General features: G+C 41.3%; 1 protein-coding gene across 7 annotated transcripts in view; it reads left to right on the top strand.

Annotated features, from left to right (window-relative positions):
• ITSN2 (intersectin 2) overlaps positions 1–22224 on the top strand; it is a 270233-nt gene that overhangs the window by 171080 nt on the left and 76929 nt on the right. For all 7 annotated transcript variants that reach the window (XM_040348499.1, XM_040348497.1, XM_040348495.1 and 4 more), the window contains 6 exons: positions 2340–2476; positions 10357–10808; positions 12582–12700; positions 18409–18584; positions 20272–20419; positions 20669–20874. In XM_040348499.1, the coding sequence (XP_040204433.1) occupies positions 2340–2476; positions 10357–10808; positions 12582–12700; positions 18409–18584; positions 20272–20419; positions 20669–20874 (1238 nt within the window). The remainder of the gene's footprint in view (positions 1–2339; positions 2477–10356; positions 10809–12581; positions 12701–18408; positions 18585–20271; positions 20420–20668; positions 20875–22224) is intronic.

The raw sequence follows: 22224 nt of genomic DNA, 5'->3' as shown, positions 1-22224 counted from the left end.
AGTTTGTACTTGGCATGAGAATAAAAATACATAACCAGGGGTTACCTTCTGAGAAAAGTGCATTTCAGAATGAACTCTTCATGCAGAAGTATACAATGCAGGATTAAAATCAAATCCCTCTTCTTCTGGAAAGATCAAGCGTAAGTCCATCTCACAAGCCCTATTATTGGTCTTTTATCATCCTATAAGCCATTATTCACCAAAAATCACCCTCAGAAGGTGGCACTTGGTTGGGTGGTGCTTGACTTATCTGGAAATGTTAAAGGATAGCTGTGCTTTTAACATAAACGTCTGTTATTTACCCTACCCCTCCTGAACCAACGCCCTCACCTCAATCTCTTATCTCTGTAGCAGTGCCACCTCCTTTGCAAAGTTAACTTCCTCTTAGGCAGAAATCCCATTTGGAGCTTAGGTTTTCATCTTCACTGAGCCCCTCTAGTCATGTATGAGTTTGTCCTAGGTGCTGGAGCTGCACTGAGCCCTAATAGACGTATATGGGGCTGTCTTGGATGTTGGAGCCAGAATGAGCCCTCTTGGTTTTGTTTGGAGTCGTCCTGCAGGTTGGTGCCCCAATAAGCCCTCCTAGTTTTGTTTGGAGTCATCTTGGATGTTGGAGCCACAATGAGCCCACTTAGATTTATTTGGGGTTGTCTTGGGTGTTGAATCCACAATGAGCCCACTTAGATTTGTTTGGGGTTGTCTTGGATGTTGGATCCACAATGAGCCCACTTAGATTTGTTTGGGGTTGTCTTGGATGTTGGAGCCACAATGAGCCCACTTAGATTTGTTTGGGGTTGTCTTGGGTGTTGGATCCACAATGAGCCCACTTAGATTTGTTTGGGGTTGTCTTGGATGTTGGATCCACAATGAGCCCTCTTAGGGCTAGTTTACACTTGCTTCAAAACATGGCTTCCGACAGGCTTTGTTAAAGCTCTCTGAATGCCCGTCAAAGCTCCTGTCCCTAAATAAAATGGTTAGCTTACAGTCCTGTTTACACCTTGCGTTTTGCTTTGTTTCGGATTTGTTTCAAAAATTCTACTCCATGTCGCTGGTGCTTCAAAGCGTCTTCAAAGCCTCCATAGAACTCTGACAAAGCTCGCTTGAAGCACCTGCAGCTTTTGAGAGGCTTTAATTCAGCTTTAGCTTTGTTTTGGAGAAATTGCAGGTATGAGATATCCACACACATGCAGGGCATCTGTCAAGCTTCAAAAGAGCATCACCAAAGCTCCATCGAAGCACAACCAAAGCATAAAAAACACATCATAAAAGCATGTTGAAGCCAAAGCAAGTGTAAATGAGCCCTTGGAGTTTCCTTGTTTGTCGTGATGATGAGCCATGCCAGCATCTGTGGGGTTACCTGCTGTGGGATCGCCTTGGCTCACTTGAAGCGGTAATTTCTCCTCTGCCTTCCTGCCTGCAGGTGTTCCCTGTCCTGCAGCTGCACTTATTCAATGGGCGAGTATACTTGGCTGCAGGGCAGAGAATGCCACCACTGCCTATGATTGGATGTCCTCTTCAACAACTTCCGGTGGGGTAGCTCAGGCAGGTGCGGACTCGTGTCCAAAAACACCAGACCTCGTCCCTGCTGAAGATTACTTCTGTTTTATGCAGTTATTGACATCAGTATCAATTGCTAAGGTTTGCTCTGAAGTGAAACTCCGTCAAACAACTTAATAAAAAGTTAAAAAAATATGTGTGTGCTGTTTTACAGGATTTAAAATTCTCTTTGCTCCGCCCTATGCCTTACACAACTCTACATCACTGCATAGCCAGGCAGGTGACACCACTGTTACTGATTCATTGTTCGCTGAACAGGTAGGTGACACTGCAGCACAGCTAAAACAGGAAGTAGTGGGGTCACCTGACGGGTTAAGCAATGTGGTAGAGATGGACGGGTTAAGCAATGTGGTAGAGATGTGTAAATCTCAAAGCCAGCTAAAAAGAATTACAAATCATTTGACAGATTAATACCATTCACTTTTATGTACTTCAACTCTGTATCATCTGTGGCCCGTGGATCTGCTGTAAACAAATTCATTAGTCTTGAATATAAACTGAATTTCGTTTTTGTATGAAAAATGTGTTGAATGAAAGTTGATTTAATGTGTTTTTTTTTTTGGAACATTAACTTGTGTGATCATTACATAGACATGGATTATTGTCTAGTTCCTCTGCCCAGCCCTTATTCAGCAGAGTCCATAGTTTTATTTTGTCATACAGTGTATGTTGGGTCACCTGCCCGTGTACAGCCATGTCACTGCATGTTGCCAGACACAGCTTCCATTTTGGTAAGAGTCTTTCTGTTTCCTAAACCTGATGACTTGTTTTCCCTTAATTAGGAGTTGAGAGAAAGCTACAACAAGCAGCAAGCTGCATTCCACCAATTACAGAAAATCAAGCAAGAAAAACTGCAGGATCTGGAGCGCAAGAACACGGAAATGGCGCAAATAAAGAAAGACGAGGAGGAGGCAGCAAGGTAAAAAACAATCACGTTTGATTGGTTGCTACGATTAACTCGTTATTTTTCCTGTGCAAGTTTTAGGGTACTTATCTGTAACAAGGGATACGATAAGGGTTATGTTGTCCACATTTCAGTAAAAAAAAAACATATTTCGAGATTACTAACCCCTTACCATCTGCAACATCTACGTTTGACTAATCTACTTTTCCTGTTGGATAGCTTGTAGCCGACATTGTTCGCAGATACTAACTGTCAAATCGGACTGTCACTGACAGTTCAGGGCCCCCACTAACAATTGGGAATGTATCTGTAAAACGGGGGTATTCCTGCGCTATTATGGTTAAATAGTAGGGTTGTCCCGATACCACTTTTTTAGGACCGAGTACAAGTACCGATACTTTTTTTCATGTACTTGCCGATACCGAAGACCGATACTTTTTTTAAATGTCATGTGACAGTTTTCAAACCACAATACAGACTAAGGATATTTTCTTTAGAATTATGAATAACTCTAACTCAAGACATTATAAAAGAAGAAAAATTTGTAAAAATTAATAAAAATGTTTTATTTGCTTGTCACGCAGTAGTAAAAAACTCAAAGAATTTTCATAGAACATGTTGATAAATACAAAAAAAGTATTCGGCCAGGCATCGGGAGCATTTGCGCGAGTACAAGTACTCCCGCAAATACTCGGTATCGGTCCCAATACCTATACTAGTATCGATATCGGGACAACACTAGTTAATAGAGTTGCTCAAGGGTGCCGCAAACACCGTAAGAGTCAAACACTACCCACGAAAGAATCACAAAAAAATCAAATAGTGGTGTTGCGCTCCCTCATGAAAAAACATATAAACCTATATATATGAATGCAGAGAAAATAAATTATATAAAATTATATAAATAAATATATAAAGTGCTGTTGTGCTGCAAACAAGCGACTACGGGTGCAATGATATAAAGTGCAATGATAATAAATATTACAGAAAATTGATAATTAGAATAAAAAACAATGCATGTAGAACTAGAAACAAATGGAAATAAAGTCCATTGTGAGTGTAGCAAAAGGTGCTAAAGTGCTGGCGAATCTCAGAAGGGGAAAATCAATTCCTCTGGATCCAGGGTGCAGAGTGTAGTGTTGCTGTTGCTCTGTAACAGGTGGCACTGTGACTTCTGTGAGAGGTGGCTCTTCGGTGTAAGTAACACCCGTAGGTGTACTACCTTCTTACCTTACTGCTGTAAGGTAAGCAACATTGAAAGATATGGTGGAATGCTAGGTCATTCGAAGTGGGGGAGGGGATTCCTTCCTTCTCCAGCGTTTCCAGTAATGTGTGGATGCGGGATGGGGGGGCCACTTGGGGGCTCAAATATGGATGGAGAGATAAGAGAATACAGAGCCTCTTGGTGTAGTACATTTGGCGTTTTAAAATTCACAATTTATTTAGATAAAAAAAGGTACTCACATTTCAAATGATATAAAGTGCATTGCATAAAAACGAGCAGCGAGCTCGGGACCTTGTTGCGTCACTTCCGGTGTCCGTATGCCTGCATCCTACGCGTTGCATCACTCTCACGTGACTTCAACAGGGATTTATCAAATGGACTCCAAGTCATGTGACAACGAAGTTAAAGTGGTGTTCCGCCCCCCAAAACAATTTAAAACCAGCAGCTACACATATTGCAGCTGCTGGCTTTTAATAAATGGACACTTACCTGTCCTGGAATCCAGCAATGTCGGCAGCTGATGTTTCCATCGGCTGTCGGAATCCGATGAGTGGAAGTTCCACTTTTGGGTGGAACTCCGCTTTATGTAAAACATAATGATCACATTGTAGGCTGGAGATTAAAGGATCCATTCACCTTTTTATAGAAAACAAAGCACATCTATTTGGAGGTATTTATTTAACGTTGCAATGCCAAGATCCTACAGTCCTACAGACTCTCAGTACACTGTCTGCCTGTACCTCCGATAAGGACAGGCAGTTACTGAATTGCAGGAAGAATCAATGAACTACTACATTGAAAAAAGGCAAGTGACCTGTTGGAACCCACAAGAGCCACAACCATGCCTCCATCCCTAATTGGATATGAAAAAGAAGAGGTGGGCTATGGGACTTTGAGTGAGGCATGGATTGGTTTAGAAAATTATCTAGCATAACAAGGGTAGGTTAACTGTCACAGTCCCTTCAGGGAAAACTCTGTGGCCATAGGGAATTGCTGTGTAATCAATCCAAAAAATGAAAGTCAATGAGTAGATGAGAAATTCAAAATGTATTCTGTATCATAATATATATAATACAAAGATCATGCAGACCAAGGCATAATACATGTAGTAATAATCACATTGGCATAATTAATATTCATGATAAGACATGTTTAGTAAAAGCAATCCCAATAAATGGACATACAGATACAGTGAACATGACATGCAGAATATAGTTAAGATACATGGTCAGGCTGGGCTTTATGTGGCATCCTTGAGCATGGACTCCGCGCGTTTCTTGGCGTTTAAAGCCAGTCATCAGGAGTGGGGTGCGTACATATTGGCTAAAAGGGGGAGAGATGGATAGATAGGTAGGTCAATGAGGTCTCAAATGTTTTGTCATGCTTGAAAACAAAGTCAAATGGTTTGATACATAACCAGTGGCAAAGCCTAAAAGGGTGAGGTAGGGAAAAGGACACATACAGCAGAGATGGAAGAGCTGCTCGCCCCGGAATTATAGACTGTGGAGGAGTTCCCCAGTGGGGCTTTTAGGCAGCGATGTCAAAGAAGTAGGATATCGGTTGCTATATGAAAATAGTATTTATTAACAAAAGGCTCGGATGTCACAATGGGTAAAGTTGCAATATATAAAAGAGCGACTACAATGGTAAAATATCACATTCCATGGTGCAGTAGACATAGACCATTACACATATTATTGTATTCCATATTGTTATACAGTGTTGATCCCCGACGCGTTTCAACCTGTTGGAGGTCTCTTCAGGGTGATAATTATTTCTAAAAAGTATATTACGTAAGTTAATAAAATAAATAAAACGAGCATGTCAACATACATCATCTAGATTCTACCATAGAGATATATTTACTGCTAGGACATGGAATTGAGGATATTTGGAGCCGCTGGATAGTCCGGAGGGACCTAGGGCTACCCCCACCTTCCCAAGAGTGAGGAGCCCAACCAAGGGGGCTTGCAAGGAGCCTCATTAAAGACACCCTCTAGGTGGGGGTGGAGCCGGCACCTGCAATGAACACCCACGATAGCCAGAATTAGTTAGGAAAGATTGAATAGGTTATTTCTAAGCAAACCTGGAAAGGTGATGATTAGAGTGTATATGTGTATATAAGGGAGCAAGTTGCCAGAATATATAATGTTAATCAAGGCATCCTTAGGCGTCCCATACGGTTAGGTAACCAATAGGGCGTATTAAGTATTTCAGATGGTCTAGTACTGTAGTGAGTGCTACTATCTGTAAATTAATTATGAAATAGTGGGATTAACTGGAGAGTGCAGTGTTAATGTGTATGAAGGACTGCCAAATAGGGCAGTCAGACGATACATAGTATAAGAGTTATGTGGATAAGTTGGGTATAATAATTGGTGAAAGTGTTGGAACAAAATACATGTGTTCCCAAATATGAAAATTAGCAGAAGGAAAATTGTGATCAAAGAATAACAAAAGTGTTTTTTGAAAAATAATAATCATAAAGAATGTGGGTGTTACCTGGTGCAGTAATTGGTTTCTGTAGGTTCTGTGTCGTATGTTGTTGAAAGCCTGACTGCGGTTATGTAGGACAGGTAAAGACACGGTGCCGACAGGACATGGATGCAATGGCATCCAACCTGGCCTGTGTGGAATCTGGTATTGATTCCTTGGTGGCCAGTCATTATATAGGGCCCTGTGGGTGGCACAGCTCTTGTGTAAATACACCTATTCATTTAATTAGCCTTTCTTTGTGCATCTCCGTGAAATACATCACAATCAGCTGGTACTATCTATGTCACTTTGTTAAGTGGGCTCCTCACTCTTGGGAAGGTGGGGGTAGCCCTAGGTCCCTCCGGACTATCCAGCGGTTCCAAATATCCTCAATTCCATGTCCTAGTGGTAAATATATCTCTATGGTAGAATCTATGTGATGTATGTTGACATGCTCGTTTTTTTTATTTTATTAACTTATGTAATATATTTTATAGAAATAATTATCCCCCTGAAGAGACCTCCGACAGGTCGAAACGCGTCAGATCAACACTGTATAACAATATGGAATACAGTAATATGTGTAACGGTCTATGTCTACTGCACCATGGAATATATTTTACCATTGTACTCGCTCTTTTATATATTGCAACTTTACCCATTGTGACATCCAAGCTTTTTGTTAATAAATACTATTTTCATATAGCAACCAATATCCTACTACTTTAACATTGCTGCCTAAAAGCCCCACTGGGGAACTCCGCCAAAGCCAAAAAGGGTAGCCCAGGCGTTCCAGAAAATGGAATGGGATAGTGGTCCTAGATGAACTGTCTCCCCCGGGGGTTGAGGCGGGAATGGAACCCCAACATTCCAAAGACTCTCCAACAAAGAGGAGAGCCAAGGAGAGGATGGCGTGGGACATCGGCCAAGGAGAAACTTGGACAGCCACAACAAAATGCCCAAATGTGAGGAGGGCACAGATTCATGTGCTGATAAAAGAAAAAGGGTGAGTGAAAAAATTATTAAAAACTGAAAGCCCAACAGAAAATAAGAGGGAGGGTTTGTGATGGCCGTGGTGCCTGTGGTTGCCTCACTCAAAGTCCCATAGCCCACTTCTTCTTTTTCAATGAACTACTACAGTTTTTCTCAGTCAAGGCACCTTTTTAAAAATTATGGACAGTCTCCAGGCACCCTTTAAAAAAGATGGAGAGTCTTGAGGCACCCTGTTCTAAAATGTAAAAACTATTCTAATAGTTTTACATATTGCAGCAACATCTACACAAGTAGGACACCCAACGTTAGAGGTGATTTATTCTTCCAAAGCAAATACACTTAGTGCTACCGACTAGTATTCCAATGTTTCTCTTCTCCCTCCGTTTTTCTCCATCACTCAGCTAATGTGACCCCAACAATGATGAAGAGGGGCAGGGGAGGGTCAAACAAGGACAATTCGACTATCGCCCTCTTTATCAACTGATGACGCCATTGGTCATTAAAATGCTGGCTGTTAAGATGGTTGTAATGATGCAAATTGAATACCCATGACTTTGTGTAACTAAAAGGCAGCCTTCATCCACACACCGGCTTGTACACAATTTTTGGGGCGGTTTTTAGGCATTTTGTCAAGGCATCTCTGAAGAAACCTCAAGGCAACCTAGTGTGCCTGGGCACCCTGGTTTAAAAAAGGCTGAACTGCAAGGAAGCTTGCCAGTACCCTTGTAGTTCAATCAGAACTACAAGCGGCCAACGGTACTTGTAGTCTATTCATTCCCAGGATTCTGGGAATGAATTACACTGCCATGCGGGCATTCCCCCGAGTGGCCATGCTGTTTTTAAATTGTGATAGCGGGTGGGGTAAAGGCATCGGGGGATAGATGAGGCAGGAGCTGGAACATAAATGACGGTGGAAAAAGTAATATGTTCCAAAAGTGCAATATAAAAATGCAATCGGAACAATAAAACAAAATGAAATGCAAGCTGAACACCAATAGATCTTCGCATAAATCGTAAATGTATATATAAAAAAGTAGTGCAGCGCAATAAAGCATGATAACAAAGTCCAAATGACAGAACAGATGAACCACAAATCCCAGAAGAGATGAACAGGAATTTTTCTACGCACCTGGAAAAGAATCTTGGAGCACAAATCTGAAGTGACAATCCCTCCACCTCCAAAATGTTCGCTTTGCGCACCTTATAAAGTGGACCACTTAGCTAACAGGCAGTCAGAAGCGCAGATCCCCCACAAGCCACAAGGGCAAAGTATAGCAGATAACTGGTGATTCTGATCCTCCAATACGATACCCCAGGTAACAACACCAGGACCCTATAATTTAAAAAGGAGCTCTCCGTATGAAAATCCAAAGGTTTTTTCAAAACAAAAATTCCTACTTACATGATGGCACTTAAAAACAGGCATAAAACACAGGACAGCGTGCTGTGTCTGGAACTAGGATGGCAGCAGGTGGCTTCATCTGAACGTAGCGCCTCCCCCCCGTACGCGTTGCGTTCATCCAAACTCCCTCAGCGGGGTGGAGCTACAGCATCATCCAACATCATTTAAATACACTCCGTTGCATTCTATGCATAAAGGTAAAAAAGCTCTCCTTTATCGTTATCCTAGTCCAGCAATGTGTACAAGAGTGACTGATCTTTTCCGGGTCTCTGCCTCCTCATTGACTGAGAAACAGCTGTCATTCACAGCCAATGAGGAGAGAGTGGGGGCGGGGCTGAGCCCCATTCTGTGTGTACTGTGGACACACAGCGAGGCTTGGAAGCAAGCATGCACGAGTGCCCCCATAGCAATCTATGGGGATACTCATAAAAGAGGAGAAGCCAGGAGCACTGGTGTGGGACCCAAGAAGAGGAAGATCGGGGCTGATCTTTGCAAAACCACTGGACAGAGCTAAGTATAAGACGTTTATTTAAAAAAAAAAAAAAAAATTACCTTTTTAATATCATTTTAAACTGGCAAATTCAGACCATGAAACTTTAAATGCAAATCTAAGGTACACTATATGGCCAACAGTTTGGGAACATCTGACCTTGACAGATACTCACTGGCCACTTTATTAGGTACCCCTTGCTAGTATCAAATTGGACCCCTTTTTCCTTCAGAACTGCCTTAAATTTTCTTGACAGAGTCAACAAGGTGTTGGAAATATTCCTCAGAGATTTTGGTTCATATTGACATGATAGCATTTCACAGTTGCTGCAGATCTGTCGGCTGCACATCCATGATGCAAATATCCATTCTACCACATCCCAAAGGTGCTCTATTGGATGAGATCTGGCGACTGTGGAGACCATTGAAGTACAATGATCTCATTGTCATGTTCAAGAAATGAGTTTGAGATGATTTAAGCTTTGTGACATGGTGCATTATAATGCTGGAAGTGGTTTCTTTATTTACATGTGAGATTAAGGCATAGATATGCCATGCTCTCACACAGCTCCTTATCCTGAAGCCGGCGGTTGGTGACCTAGGGTCCCAGTAAGAGCGAGAGCGCTCGGGAACCACAGCTTATGAATAACTGTTCACTCTTTTGAACATATGTAGTACGTCCAAAGAGCTAAACTAGTTAAACTATATCTTTATGAAGCTGGTTTTGTTGACAGGGATACAGTCATTCTGGCACAGAAAGGGCCTTCCCCAAACTGCTGCCCCAAGGGTGGAGGCACACAATTGTCTAAAATATATTTTTTATGCAGCATTACCAGTTTATCCCGTGAACACCTGAACTCAATCATTTGGGGGATGTCTGCATTCTTTTGGCCTTATATGCAAGGCTATACATGGTCGAATTCTCATCGAATTTTCTTTCAAAAATCTGAAATTTTGTGCGTTTTGTGATTCTATGGTGCCACCATTGATTTCGAAATTCAACCAACCAAGCCTTCAAATTCATCTCATGTTGCTACAGAAAATAATTTTCGTGGCTGGGAATCTTCTTTTCTTTCCAGGTCACAGCTCATGCACATTACATTTTCGATAACATTTCTTGCATAATTCTTCCTTCTGATGGGACAATTGAAAATTCTTTTGGAATTCGACCCATGTTTGGCCAGTTATAGTACAGCTGCATTAATCAGGGGTTCACAAAGTTTAAGCTACAATTGGTTACCACCACCCCTTCAGACTTGATATATTTGCAGTACTGTTTTTATTATTATTTATATTGTTACCATTCCTTAGGAGAGCCAAGCAGGAGAAAGAGCACATGTGGAAGGAGCGAGTGAAAAGGGAGGAAGAGGAGAAGCAGAAGCGCCTAGAGGAAGAACGGAGAAAAGAGCAGATGCTCTTGGAGAAGCAGCGGGCTGAGGAGGAGGCAGCCAGAATTAAGGAGCGCGAAGCCCAACAACAGAAGTTGGCAGAGGAGAGGCAGCAAGAAGAGGAAGAGAAGAGGAAGCGGGCAGAAATTCAAAGGGAAGCTGAGGAGAGGAGGAAACGGGAAGAGGAGCAACATAAACAGGCTGAGCTTAAAAGAGAAGCCGAGGAGAAGAGTAAAGCAGAAGAGGAAGAGAGAAGACGCAAGGACAGCATTACCAACAAAGAGCCTGAGAAGAGATTCTCCAAACTCAACATAGATGAGAAGTTTGCTGACAAACTAAAATCTATTGGTGGAAGACAAGGAAGCATCGATAAAGGTAAGTAGTTTGTTGTTGCTGCTATAAATATGTTTTTTCTTTGCTGTTAGGTCTCTGAAAGTTCTCATTTATCCAGGTCATGCCATAGCTAGTAGTAAGTCCAATTCAAATGGACTTATTCAGTAATGCTGAAGACCCTTTGTAGTGTTTTCTTCAGTGCTAGGGAGTGTCGGAAACATCATTCGCTCTTCATTCTTTAAGGTTTTCTTAATTTGGGAGTGGCATAACATTCTCCCACGTTTTGTAGCTTAGTTTAGTGAATTGTAATGTTAAGATCTTAAAGTGGAACTTCACCCAAAAGGGGAAGTTCCGTTTGGCACTTTTTGGGGGAAGTGGGTACCTGGTTTTGACAGGTACCCGCTCCCACTTCTGGTCAGATTGCCACGGCAATCTGTAACACACATCCCCCCCCCCACAAGCCTTCCGATACATGTCTGCGGTCCCAAAAGACTGCGGGACTATTCACAAAGCGCAGCGAGGCACAGTAGGCAAGATGTCAGCGCCTACACCCGAAGCCGATTGAAGAATCGGCACGGATGAGTACATCGCTGGATCCCTGGACAGGTAAGATTCCTTATATTAAAAGTCAGCAGCTACAGTATTTGTAGTTGCTGACTTTAAATTTTTTGGGGGGAGACTTGAGCTCCTCTTTTTAAAGGAGAATTTCAGGTATAGATATTTTATACATAGTTACATTGATACATCTTGGACCATGCATATACAGGTGAAACGTGAAAAATTAGAATGTCGTGCAAAAGTTCATTTATTTCACTAATGCAACTTAAAAGGAGAAACGAATATGTAAGATCGACTCATTACATGCAAAGCAAGTGATTTGTCATAATTGTGATGATTATAGCTTACAGTGCATGAAAACCCCAAATCCACAATCTCAGAAAATTAGAATATTGTGAAAAGGTGTAATATTCTAGGCTCAAAGTCATCATCATCACAATTATGACAAATCATGACTTGAACTATCTTGCTTTGCATGAAATGAGTCCATCTCATATATTGGTTTCACCTTTTAAGTTGCATTGGTGATAATAAATTAACTTTCGCACAATATTCACATTTTTTGAGTTTCACCTGTACATCTGGCTGATGCCTCTGGAAGCTGGAAATCACTGAAGACACGGCTACTAAATTGATTTCCACTTGCTTCCAGATCCTCTGCCAAGCCGCTGCCCTGCTGCATTCTGAATACAGAAGGTCAGCCGCTCGGCATGAGTGCCGTTCAGAAAATGGAAACCATTTTCTGAATGAATGCAAAGCATTCTTTGAACAAGGTGAAGAGCTTGACATCACCACCCTGCCTTCCCCACCTCATCCAATCAGAGAACACTTTGTATTCATTCACACAATGCAAAGCATTGTCTGAATGGTGCAGTTGGCTCGACATGGGACTAAGTGAGAGAAATCATTGGAGTATGTCTACTTCACTGATTTCCAGCTTCCCTTCAATCTCCTGCTGCTATGGTGGAACATAGCAGCAGGAGATTGAAGAGGTAGTGATGGAGTGAAGGGAAGGCAAATATAACAACTATGGATGTCAACTTTAAAATGGACTTGCTTTGCACTGCAAAGGCCAAGCACAGGTGCACTTTAGTTTTATACAGAATCTTCAGACCCTTCTCAAACTTATTTTAAGTTTTACTATTTGTTTGCCATAATTAGGAATAAACCTAAAAGATGATGTCTTTTGTTTTATCATGTGGGTCTGGAATTTAGAAAGGGTGCCAGATCTGTAATGGCTTATTTTTGTTTTTCTAGGCCCTGCTGGAACTTCGGAAAGAAGAAAATCTTCGGTGTTTGTTAATTACAAAGCACTGTACCCATTTGAGGCCAGAAATGCAGATGAACTGAGTTTCAATGCTGACAATATACTTCAGGTAAAGATACAAAATATATATTTTTATATGTGTGTATATAGCTATATGTGTATATATAACTATATCTCTTTATATTTTTATGTAGATATACATTTCTTTATATATATATATATATATATATATATATATGTGTGTGTGTGTGTGTGTATATATATATATATATATATATATATATATATATATATATATATATATATATATATATATATATATATATAAATCTTTTATATTTATTTATATATACAGTGTTTAAGTGTGTGTGTGTGTGTGTGTGTGTATGTATAAAATTAAGAACCAGCTCTCAAAAAAATTTTGTCGGAAATTAACAGCAGCAAATGTCCAATGGAGCATACACACGGTTGGAATATCCGACCAAAAGCTCACATCGAACATTTGTTGCTGGAAATTCTGATCGTGTGTACGCTGTATTACTCTAGCAAAATGAATTAAAGGTGGTTCTGCACTTAAGAAATAATACTTTTGCAATACAAATTCTTTATTGAACAAGGCCAAACACATTGAAGCAAGAGGGTAATTGCGACAGCATTAAGCAAGAGAAATTCTGGATGAACCCGCTGCACACTGCTCATATACTCTTTCTAGCAAACTTTGCAATAAATAACAGGGATTTTTCGTTTACACATACTGCAATACATGTTTAAGTAGTAGGCCAGCTTAAAGGTGTTACCGGGGTGTATAGCAGTGTGCACAGGATTTATTCAGAATTATTTCTGTTTTTTAAATCAAAGTCTTTTTATTACACAAAAAAAAGAGATGGTACATATATAAGATACACATATATTGGCACATGTAAACAATAGAAACATTTACTTCAGTTTCCAAATGACATTAATTAGTCACAGTTCGCTATGGTACACAAACATAAAAAGGATACAGAATTATCGGCCGCCCTGACACAAAAATGATGCGTATTCAATGTATTTCACACCGCCTGGGGACTCCTCTTCCCAACCTGCCTCCCAGATCCCGCCACCCAATTAACCAGAACACCCCTAAATAAGAGAGCAAACTACAGGGAGAGGAGTAATGAAGAAACAACTGTACAAGACACCAGGACACATCATACACACGTATCAGGAGTTTTAAGCCATTTATCCCAAATTTTCTCGTACTTGGATGGGCAACCCCTGTGAGTATAAATAAGCTTTTTATATGGTAGTACAGCATTAACCTCCGATATCCAATGCGATATCATCGGAGGATCCGGTCTCATCCATACTCTAGCAATTACTTTCCGGGCTGAGAAAAGTGTCTCATGTAAAAATAGCTTGGTACATTTATTACCTTCCGGTTTTGGGAAAATCCCCAACAGGCAGAGCTTTGGCTGAAGTGCCACCGGGGAGCCCATTTTGTCGTGGAGGAATTTCACCACTTGTGACCAGAATGCCTGTATTTTGGGACAGGACCACAAGAGATGGAAGAAATTTGCTGCTGGTCGAGCACACATGGGGCACGCAGAGGAAGAGTTATTCAGAATTATTTCTAGTGTTAACATGGTCACACCCCTTCAACATTCTAAAAAGCAATTGTAGAAGTTGAGGTCAGCAGTGGCAGCCTTGGCGCTTCTTTTATTACAGGTTTCCTTAAGGGCTGCTTATGAATCTTAAATTGGAAACTTGCCATGACTGTAGCTGACTTAAAACTACATAAAGGGAATCCAGGCCAAACTTATTATGAGATTGATGTCACTGTGGCAGGCATTCTTCTGATTCCCTCCTTCCTATTTTTGGCCCTCTATTCCTCTGTTGGTTGGCCCTACTGCCTTTTGACAGCTTGAAAAATGTTCCAGATGTACAGCCTGTGAGTTTGCCCAACTCAAGTGACTTCACTATGGCAGCCATGGTGTGTGGTTTAAATAAGTTAACAAAAAAACAAAAAAAAGTTCCCATTTGTACAAAAAATAATAAATGCACATCTTACTTTTTGCATTTATTATTTTCTGTATTAGTACCCTGTATAGCACTGCACCAGTGACCAGGAGATTGCTGATGCCATGTAGGTATATTGCACACATACTTACCCAAAGGTAAAAATATCCTTAAAGCTCATTTCCATGTTTCCTTTCACTTTAAACCTGGTCCAAACTAACTATTTTATTCACTAAGTGCTGTATGTAGCTTCAGCTATATAAAGAACACAGTGCCCGGTTCCTGCTCTGAGACAGAGACATCTCACACACGGATCAAAACGGTTGAGTTGAGCAGCTCTCAGTCATTCACAGTCAGGCAGCTTTGTATTCTGTGAATGAATACAAAGCTTCCTCTGATTGGCTGAGTCAGAGAGGTAGACTGATGGCGTCAAACTCCAACTCAGCTAGTCAGAGGAAGCTTTGTAGTCATCCACAGAATACAAAGCTACCTATGAATAGCTGAGTGCTGCTCAGACCAACTCTATTCTGTTCTGTGTGTGAGCCGGGAAGTCTCTGTCTCACAGCCATGGCTCGACACTGAAGCTACATACAGTACATACAGTGCTTATAGCCAATACTTAAGTTAGTGACAGAAATAGTTAGTTTGGACCAACTTGGTTCAAACAATTAATTTAAAGTGACAGGAAGCATGGAGATCCAGCTTTAATGTGAGTACATTTTTTCTTATTTGCCCCCTTTTGGTCTTATAGGTATACCTTTTTAAAAGCTTTTTAATAAATCTGTTAAAGAAAAAAAAAACAGAAATCCTGTGAGCTGATCACTACTGTTTCAGTAGGGATAAGCTCCAGCTTGTTCAGACCCTAGTCTGAACCCACCTGAGCGATCCCTCCAGGAAGCTGTCATCTGTACGTTCAAATTGTTATCCACGGGATAATAGGAAAGGTAAAGGAACAGGCAGGATCCTGATGACCAATATTTCCAGACCGGTCAAATTTAAGTGACAGGCTTACCTTCTCATCCAGTTCAGGGGGGAGTTCCCTAGTGTGACAGAGGGGATAGAAAAAATAAATGAGGGGTGGGAGAAGAAAAACCCCAAAAGGTTGTCCTTTGCTTCAATTAAGGAGAGGGAACTGGCAGCAGTTTATCCTATTAAAAACTTTATTCAATTGTAAATATAAGAAACAATAGTAGGCAAAAAGGTAGGAACAATGGGTAATTGCACACAGTGAAATAATAAAAAGACAACAGGGTCAATTTAAAAATGCGTGCCCATGAGCTTCTTTATGAAATTATGTATCTATGCAATTAACATCACATTTATATGGAGGACATATAGAGAGCTTGGAGGTCCATAGTTCAGCACAAGACTAAGCACTGGTGCATGCGACCTAGGGGTCCCAAGACTCTCTGTCTTATACCCATCTTACTTTCACTGTTGGCACCATTGATTGACCAGCTTTGAATGACTTGTGCGGCTGGTTTTGCTTTTGGCTGAGCTCATGGGCAACATTGTCCTTTTATTTCCAATTACCTATTGTTCCTACCTTTTTTGCCTACAATTGTTTCTTAAATTTACAATTGAATAACGTTTGTATTAGGTTAAACCGCTGCCAGTTCCCTCTCCTTAATTTGGAGCAAAGGACAACATTTTGGGGTTTTTCATCTCCCGCGACTCTTTTTTTATTTTTTGGATTCCCCGCTCCACAGCTGCATGTATACAGAGGGCGTGTGTACATACAGCTAAGAAACAGGGAATGTCTTGGCCACTTACAATTGGCCTAGTACAGTTCATTTAATATACATTTAGATAAATGCCTTGATCTTGCCATTTCCAATATCCTCCCTCCCCGTTCACACTTTAGTACCTCTCAGCGTCGAGCTGAAAACGCTCAAGCAAAACTCCATTAATTTCAATGGCCCCTGTTCACATTTGAGCTTTTTGTCACCTGTCACTCAAAAAAGTACACAAGATACTTTTTAAGAAGATTTAAATGTTTTTGCTCCAATAGACTTAAATGGAAACGCCTTACAAAATGTGACATGAGTGTTTTTTTTCAAGCTTTTTTCATTTATTTTTTGTACGATTTTTTGTGCAAACAGCAGCTCTCCACCCCTTTTTCAGCAGCACTATGCAGTTTTTTAGTTGATAAATGCCAGAAAAACACCTATAATATTAGAAAATCTTCGAAAAAAATAGAAACCGCTCAAGAAAAGCTCAAGAAAAGCTTAAACACTCAGCTATGTGTGAAGATAGCGTCAACGAAATAGCAGCCAAAGCTGTTGATGCTCATATTGCACATGCATGACAAAGTCTTCTTTTCCATGCCTTCATTTAATTGTCTCCTGTGTTTGAGCCTCCCCACTTACACTGTTTTGGGGGACAGTTCACAAATTGCTTTTGCAAGCGGCTTGCACAGGGAGCTTGCACAGGCTTCCTGTGCAAGCTGCTGGCAAAAGCAATTTGTGAAGTGTCCCCAAAACCTATGAGGGGACAGTAGCCAGGGATAGAAACCCCCTATCAATCATGATTACTACTTGTGCTGCCGATTTTATTGCAGTGTACTGCAGTAATGATGCAGGTTACTTCCAAGGTCTCCAGCTGTTCAACAATCGCATTTTGTGGTGTGGAGCTATTGAAGTCAGGTGTCTGTAGTGTACAATCAATTTAAAAAGTATTTAGAATTTTTTTTTTCAACTGTGAGACAGACATCAAGTTATAACGCTGTATGGACATGATATAAATCAGAATTGGTGGCAGGGTTTAATATCACTTTAAGAATATTAAAAATAATGCATCAGCTGTGCCTGGAGCATAAGGGAAAGGGATTTGGGCAATATTTTTGAATCCTGGAATTACACTTTAACCACTTGAGATCCGCGCTATGGTCGAAAGACGTCCACAGCGCGGCTCTCAAGTGCCGGGTGGACGTCCCTGTACGTCCTGTTGTTGTTCCCTGTGCGCGCCGCTGGGGGCGCGCAGTGGGGAAACAACGTGCCCGGCGCATCGCTCGACAGCCGATGCGAGTGCCTGGCGGCCGCGATGTCCGCCAGACTCTCGCGATCGTCGGTAACACAGCAGGACGTGGAGCTCTGTGTGTAAACACAGAGCTCCACGTGCTGTGAGGGAGAGAGGAGACCGATCTCAGTCCCTTTACATAGGGACACAGCATCGGTCACCTCCCCCAGTCAGTCCCCTCCCCCCACACAGTAAGAACACAATGAGGGAATACATTTAACCCCTTCCTCACCCCCTAGTGTTAACCCCTTCACTGCCAGTCACATTTATACAGTAATTAGTGCATTTTTATAGCACCGATCACTGTATAAATGTGAATGGTCCCAAACTAGTGTCAAAAGTGTCCGATACGTCTGCCGCAATATTGCTGCCCTGACAAAAAAATCGCAAATCGCTGCCATTACAAAAAAACAAACAAAAAAAAAAACAAATCTATCCCCCATTTTGTAGGCGCTATAACTTTTGCGCAAACCAGTCGCTTATTGCGATTTTTTTTTTTTTTTTTTTTAAATTGGGATATTTATTATAGCAACAAGTAAAAAAAAATATAATTTTTTTTTTTAAATTGTCGCTCATTTTTTGTTTATATCGCAAAAAATAAAAACCGCAGAGGTGATCAAATGCCACCAAAATAAAGCTCTATTTGTGGGGAAAAAAGGACGTCAATTTTGTTTGGGAGCCACGTCGCACGACCGCGGAATTGTCAGTTAAAGCGACGCAGTGCCGGAAGCTTAAATTTCGCCTGATCACGAAGGGGGTTTATGTGCCCAGTAAGCAACAGAATTTCTCTCTTTTCTCCAGGTGGATGAGAAGAACGTTGGGGAGCCAGGCTGGTTGTACGGCTGCTTTAGTGGAAATGTCGGCTGGTTTCCATCCAATTATGCAGAAAGATTGCCAGAGACTGAGAAATCATCATCTCCTAAGAAGGCCTTATTGCCTCCATCCATCTCTGTGTCATCTACCTCACTACCAGCCAAGTAAGTTATGTTGGCACAAATTCATTGTGAATAGAAGCACCACCACAGAAAAAAAAAATCAAGGGTACACAAAAATGAAAATATATGCTAGAACTGGAGGTCAGCATCACGCTTATAGATCTATAGTGCTGTATGTGCAGCATTGGTGTGTGTGTTGCGATCAGATGATACAGGCACACATTACTGAAATGCAGCATATTAATACCAGCAAAACACCACCACACATATACAGTTCAATGCATGCATGCCATTTTAAAAAAGATGCCCTGAGATATGTTAGGAAGGGTAAAATCCTGTGGTTTTTTTTATTGGTTTCTCCAGCAAGTGTAAAATCTCTACAAAGTGAGGGAAAATTCCATCTTGGTTGCAACCAGAAAAGGTGTTCCTGTTGGAAGCTTTCCCCTCACATTCTGTTCTGTTACATAGTTGGGTTAAAAAAAGACACAAATCCGTCCAGTTCAACCAATAGAAAAAAATAAATAAATAGAAAACTTCCATATAGAGCAGTGGTCATCAACTCCTGTCCTCAGGGTCCACTAACAGGCCAGGTTTGCAAGATAACTGAAATACATCACAGATGATATCATTTTCTGCTCAGTGATTGCAGTATTCTAGTCTGCATCTCCCCAAGGTAATACATAAAACCTGGCCTGTTAGTGGGCCCTGAGGACAGGGTTGATGACCACTGATGGAGAATCCAAAAGAAAAAAAAAACCCTATGAAACATTGTCCAATATGCTCCAGCAAGGGAAAAAAAATCAGTCCTGATCCCCCCAAGAGGCAGTCTGATATTCCCTGGACCAACAACTCCTGGTGTTAATATCTATAAATGTTAATATCAGTTATATTTTGTGCATTTACGAATGCATTTAGGTCTTTGTTTAAAAAAAAAAAAAAATCTACTGAGCCTTCCAGAACTAGTTCCTGAGGGAGTCTATTCCAAATTTTCACAGCCTTTCCATATTGTGGAGGATAAATCTAATTTCCTCTAGACATAAAGAGTGCTCCCTGGTACTTTTGTGATGACCTTAACCACATTACTGCCGGGTCCGTGCATTGTAGAGACCTGACATCGGGGCAGTTGAACACGCAATCCCTGTGTGTATATCTAACAAGCCAGTTGCTGACTCATATGAAAGCAATCCAGGGGCTGTGCAGCTGCCCAATCACTTGCAAACATACCCTCTGCCATGTATCCTGGGCTCTGCACGTCCAGGACCAGCATAGTGGATGGCACCAGGTAGAGGGGAGGTAGCTGAGCAAGCATCTGTCTGCTTTCCTTCGCCTTGCTGACTTGCAAAACGTCACTTTTGGATCCCGCTACACTGCATTAGATTCATTGGAGGACAGGTGGAAGAGGAGAGGTGGGTCTAAAATACCCTGGATGTATCATTAAAGAGAATCTGTCACCAAAAAAATCATCACATCTGGGACGTTGTGTGAGGGGGAAAAAAGAAAAAAAAAATTCTAAATTGTAAAACAAAAGTAAGGTTATAAGCACTTAAAATCATCCCAACACATTTTTTGAGCTTGTAGGGGCTTTTAAAGCGCTCCATTGTTCTTCTTAAAAGTGGAACTTTCCATTTAGGGGGAAGTTCCACTTTAGTGTCTAGCAATATTATGTTTTAAATCCATGATTTCTTTTCATACTTGTAGAATTTTCTGAACGCTCTCTTTAAATCTTCAGGTCGCTTTCACCAACTAAGCCCCCTGAGGGGGATAAGGAGTATAAGAATCTGCCTTTCTCTAGCCTTAATGTTAACTCAACATGGCAGAAGATGTCTGCATTTACACGCACTATCTCTCCAGGCTCCGTCTCACCTATTCACGGACAAGTAAGCATTAGGAAGGTTTTCATTCTACATGAGATGATTGTTGGTAACCCTCCATTTAGACATTATGTTGCTGCCTGGTTTCTACGGATTATAAGCCATCTTTACCCTGAAATAGTATCTTTGTATGTATAATTTGACCAGTTTTTATGTACCTTTCTGTGTTGTAAAATTTTTCTGAGAATCTATGATAATAGTCACTATGACAAAAGTGTAGATGTTCTGAAAAATTATTTCTGGAACCTATTGTAGGGTCAGCCGGTGGAGGAAGTAAAAGCTCAAGCACTGTGCTCATGGACTGCAAAAAAGGACAACCACTTGAATTTTACCAAAAACGATAACATCACTGTGTTGGAGCAGCAAGAGAACTGGTGGTTTGGAGAGGTTCGGGGACAGAAGGGATGGTTTCCTAAATCCTATGTGAAGATTCTACCAGGGAGCGAAAATAAGAGCCCTGAGTGAGTAAACTCATGTACCTTTTACGCTCAAAAGATGAGCCGGCATTGAAAGCCTTTCAGGTCAGGGGGGAGAGGAATGGAGGATGTATATTGTGCCAGCATTGAAAGCCCTCCAGGTCGGGGGGGGGGGATGGAGGATGTAAATTGTGCCAGCTTGGAAAGCCTTCCAGGTCGGGGGGGGGGGGGGGCAATGGAGGATGTATATTGTGCCAGCATTGAAAGCCTTCCAGGTCAGGGGGGAGAGGAATGGAGGATGTAAATTGTGCCAGCATGGAAAGCCTTCCAGGTCGAGGGGGAGGAATGGAGGATATACAGCGCTTAGCAGAAATGAGTACACTTTTAAAAACTAAGATTTTAATCAATATCTCAATGAACACGAGAACAATTTCCTAAATTTTGACAAGTCTAACTTTTATAAAACACTTGTTTAGCTCATTACATGAGAGTAACGTTAATATAACTTGGATTACAAAATCTTTAGTTTTACTCAAATTAGTTGATGCAAAATGAATACACCCCACAACAAAAGAAGCTACATTTAGTATTTTGTATGGCTTCTGTGATTTGTAAGGACAGCACCAAGTCTTCTAGGCATGGAATGAACAAGTTGGCGACATATTGCGACATTTATCGTTTTCCATTCTTCAAAAGCGACCTCTTTTAGAGCCAGGATGCTGGATGGAGAGTGATGCTTAACTCTCTTCAGAATTCCTCATAGGTGTTCGGTTGGGTTCAGATTAAGAGGCATACTTGGCCACTGGATCACTTTCACCCTGTTCTTCAGAAATGCAGAAGTGGTCTTAGATTTGTGTTTTAGATCATTGTCATGTTGGAAAGCTGCACGACGACCAATGGCACGGAGTGATGGTAGCTTATTTTTCAATATTGAGCCGTACATCTGTGAATTCATGATACCATGAATGTAATACAGCTCCCCGACAGCAGCAGCACTCGTGCAGCCCCTCAGAAGGACACTGCCACCACCATGTTTCACTATAGACACCGTGCATTTTTCTTTGTACTCCTCACCTTTTCGCAAATGAGTTTTGGATGCAATCGGTTCCAAAAACATTTTAGTTGGTCTCATCACTCCAGAGTACAGCGTCCCAGTAGTCTTCTTTTCCAGCATGGGCCCTGGCAAATTCTAGGCAGGCTTTTTTTGTGCATGGGTTTTAGGAGAGGCTTCCTTCATAGATGACACCCATGCATGCCAATCCTCTGCAGTGTACGCCGTATTGTGTCACAGGAAACAATCACCCCAGTTTGGCTTTCTATTTCTTTCGCTAACTGCAGTGAACTTGCATTTTCTTCAACCCTTCTTATCAGGAGATGCTCCTTTCGAGGTTTTAA

The sequence above is a fragment of the Rana temporaria genome, chromosome 4 (assembly GCF_905171775.1).
Source record: "Rana temporaria chromosome 4, aRanTem1.1, whole genome shotgun sequence".
NCBI lineage: Eukaryota > Metazoa > Chordata > Amphibia > Anura > Ranidae > Rana > Rana temporaria.
Note: the sequence above shows the minus strand (reverse complement) of the source record. Positions and strands in the feature narration are given on the sequence as shown.